This window comes from Eimeria mitis, genomic scaffold (genome assembly GCF_000499745.2).
Source record: "Eimeria mitis Houghton genomic scaffold, Emh_scaff2493, whole genome shotgun sequence".
Taxonomy (NCBI): domain Eukaryota; phylum Apicomplexa; class Conoidasida; order Eucoccidiorida; family Eimeriidae; genus Eimeria; species Eimeria mitis.
In genome coordinates, this window is record NW_013570832.1 from 235 (window position 1) to 2,823 (window position 2,589).

General features: G+C 59.4%; 1 protein-coding gene across 1 annotated transcript in view; it reads left to right on the top strand.

Annotated features, from left to right (window-relative positions):
- Nucleotides 1–53: 53 nt before the first annotated feature.
- The window catches only part of EMH_0054630 (DNA-repair endonuclease subunit, putative), a gene marked incomplete at both ends in the record, with an annotated part of 8,015 nt that continues 5,479 nt past the window's right edge, over nucleotides 54–2,589 (top strand). The window contains 4 exon segments of the mRNA XM_013497138.1: nucleotides 54–895; nucleotides 1,227–1,407; nucleotides 1,755–2,096; nucleotides 2,367–2,524. Of these exon segments, the coding sequence (XP_013352592.1) occupies nucleotides 54–895; nucleotides 1,227–1,407; nucleotides 1,755–2,096; nucleotides 2,367–2,524 (1,523 nt within the window).

Below are 2,589 nucleotides of genomic sequence, written 5' to 3' on the forward strand. Positions count from 1 at the left end.
GCAACTGCAGCAGCAGTTGCTGCCCATGCCCAAGGCCCTCAATAGTGAGGACGATGATTCGGCTGTCTTCGGGGGCTGTCTTAGATTTTGTTGCTGCTGCTGCAGCAGCAGGCAAGCAGCAGCTGCTGTACATACACCGGGCTGCTGCGTTGCTGCAGCAGGAGGATAGCTTGCTGCTGCTGAGCAGGGGCCTGGATGCAGATGGCGTGCTGCTGCAGCTCTTATCGCTGCTGCAGCAGCGGGAGAAAACCGACAGCAGCAGCACCGGCTCGCAGCAGCAGCAAGAGCAGCAGCAGCAGCAGCAGCAGGATCAGGAGCAGCAAAACGGTGGCGGCGGCATCTTTGGCTCCTTATCTTCTCCTGAGCAACCCGACTCTGAGCAGCAGCAGCAGCAGCAGCAGCAGGAGCAGCAGCAGCAGCAGCAGCAGGAACGGAGGCGGCCTTTGTACAGTGCTGCGTGGCCTCGGTTAGTGCTTGTGCTGGGTCTTGCTGCAGCAGAGCATGCAGCAGTTCGTCTGCTGCAGCGGCGGCAGCACCGACAGCAGCGTCGGCTGCTGCAGGTTGCTGCTGCTGCTGCGAAGGCGCGTATGAAGAGCAGCAGCAATGACGAAGCAGCAGCAGCAGCAGCAGCAGCAGAGGTAGCAGCAGCAACAGCCGCATTGGATGATTTGGAGCGGCAGCAGCGTGCAGAGGAGCTGCGTCTTGCATGCAGCAGCAGCAGCAGCAGCAGCAGTGGAGAAGCAGCAGCAGCAGCAACAACGTGGCAGCTGCGGCAGCAAATGTATGTTGGGGGCGGCTGTTTCTGCTGCCCTGCTGCTGTCGTTGCTTCGGACCTCCTCACCGGCCGCCTGCCCCCGGAAGTTGTCGACTGCATCATCTTCGCTCGCGCTGAGCGGTCAGCCAGCTGCAGCAGCAGCAGCAGCAGCAGCAGCCGTAGCAGCAGCAGCAGCAGCAGCAGCCGTAGCAGCAGCAGCAGCAGCAGCAGCCGTAGCAGCAGCAGCAGCAGCCGTAGCAGCAGCAGCAGCAGCCGTAGCAGCAGCAGCAGCAGCAGCAGCAGGCAGAGAATCCCTATCAGGCTATAGACAGTGAAAGTGTTTGAGTAGCATATACTATATCACTAGGTTCAAAGGAGCAGCTGTTGCTGCTGCTGCAACCGCTGTTGCTGCTGCTGCTGCAACTGCTGCTGCTGGTGCTGCTGCTGCTGCTGTGGTTGTTTGTTGCTGCAGGGTCAGCAGCGGCTTTCATGAAGCCTTCGTCTGCCGGGTGTATAGACAGCGCAACAGGATTGGGGGCCTGAAGGCGATAAGCGATAGACCCCACCACTTTGCTGCCAGCCGCAGCAGCAGCAGCTGCAGCAGCAGCAGCTGCAACCTCACCCAGACCCTCAAGCTGCTGCAGCTAAAGAAAGTCCGCTGTATGAGTCGCATGCATAAAGACGTCACAGACACCCTAGAGGTATAGCAGCAGCAGCAGCAGCAGCAGCAACAGCAGCAACGGCAGCAGAGGCACGAGCAACCGCTGCAGCAGCACTTACAGCAGCAGCAACAGCAGCAGCAACAAGAGCAGCAGCGGGAGCTAACAGCTTCGAGTTGATGCGCCTAAAGGCATGGTTGTCGCATCATCTGCAGCAGCAGCAACACCCCTAGCAGCAGCAGCAACAGCACAACGCCTATCAGCAGCAGCAACAGCACCAGCAGCAGCAACAACAGCAGCAGCAGCAGGTTGCATGCATTGTGTTTTGTGTTTTGTTGCAGGGACCTTCTCAGCCGCAGACATGTGAAGTTTGTTTGCCCCCTTCTCCGCTGCAGCTGGAGATGCAGCAGGCGTTGCTGCTGCTGCTGCAGCGGGGGCTGCAGCAGCTAAAGAAGTGCCGCCCGGGGCTGCTGCAGGACTGGGAGGTGTCTTCGCTCTTTCGGGGGCCAGCTCCTCCTCCCCCCCCAGACGAGCAGCAGCTGCAGCAGCAGCAGCAGCAGCAACAACAGCAGCAGCAGCAGCAGCAGCAGCAGCAGCAAAGGGCACCCGTCGGTGGCTCCCTAAGGAGAGCTTTGCATTCTGTATGGCATCAGCTAGACCCCAAGACGAAGGCGCTTGTTGCTGTGGGTGCTTGCTGCTGCTGCTGCTGCTTCACTTGCTGCTGCTGTTGCTGCTTCCCTTGCTGCTGCTGCTGCTGCTCCCCTTGCTGCTGCTGCTGTTGCTGCTGCTGCTCCCCCTGCTGTTGTTGCTGCTGAACTTCTTGCTGCTTCTGTTCCGGTCGCTGTCTCTGCCTGTACGGCGTAACGCTTCATATTTCGTTTCTGCGGCCACTGTTGTTGCTGCTGCTGCTGCTGCTGTTGCTGCTGTTGCTGCTGCTGCTGCTGCTGCTGCAGGACTTGGGTGAGCTTCGTCGTCTGGTGTTTTTGTTGTGGCGGCTGAATTGCGTTTCTTTTTTATCTTATTTGGAGTCTCTCATCAGCAGCAAAGTAATCGATGAGGCCTGGGGGCACACCACCGAGCTCCAGGTCATCCTAAGAAGAGCCAAACAAAGGTGCTGCTGCTGCTGCTGCTGCTGCTGCTGCTGCTGCTGCTGCTGCTGCTGCTGCTGCTGCTGCT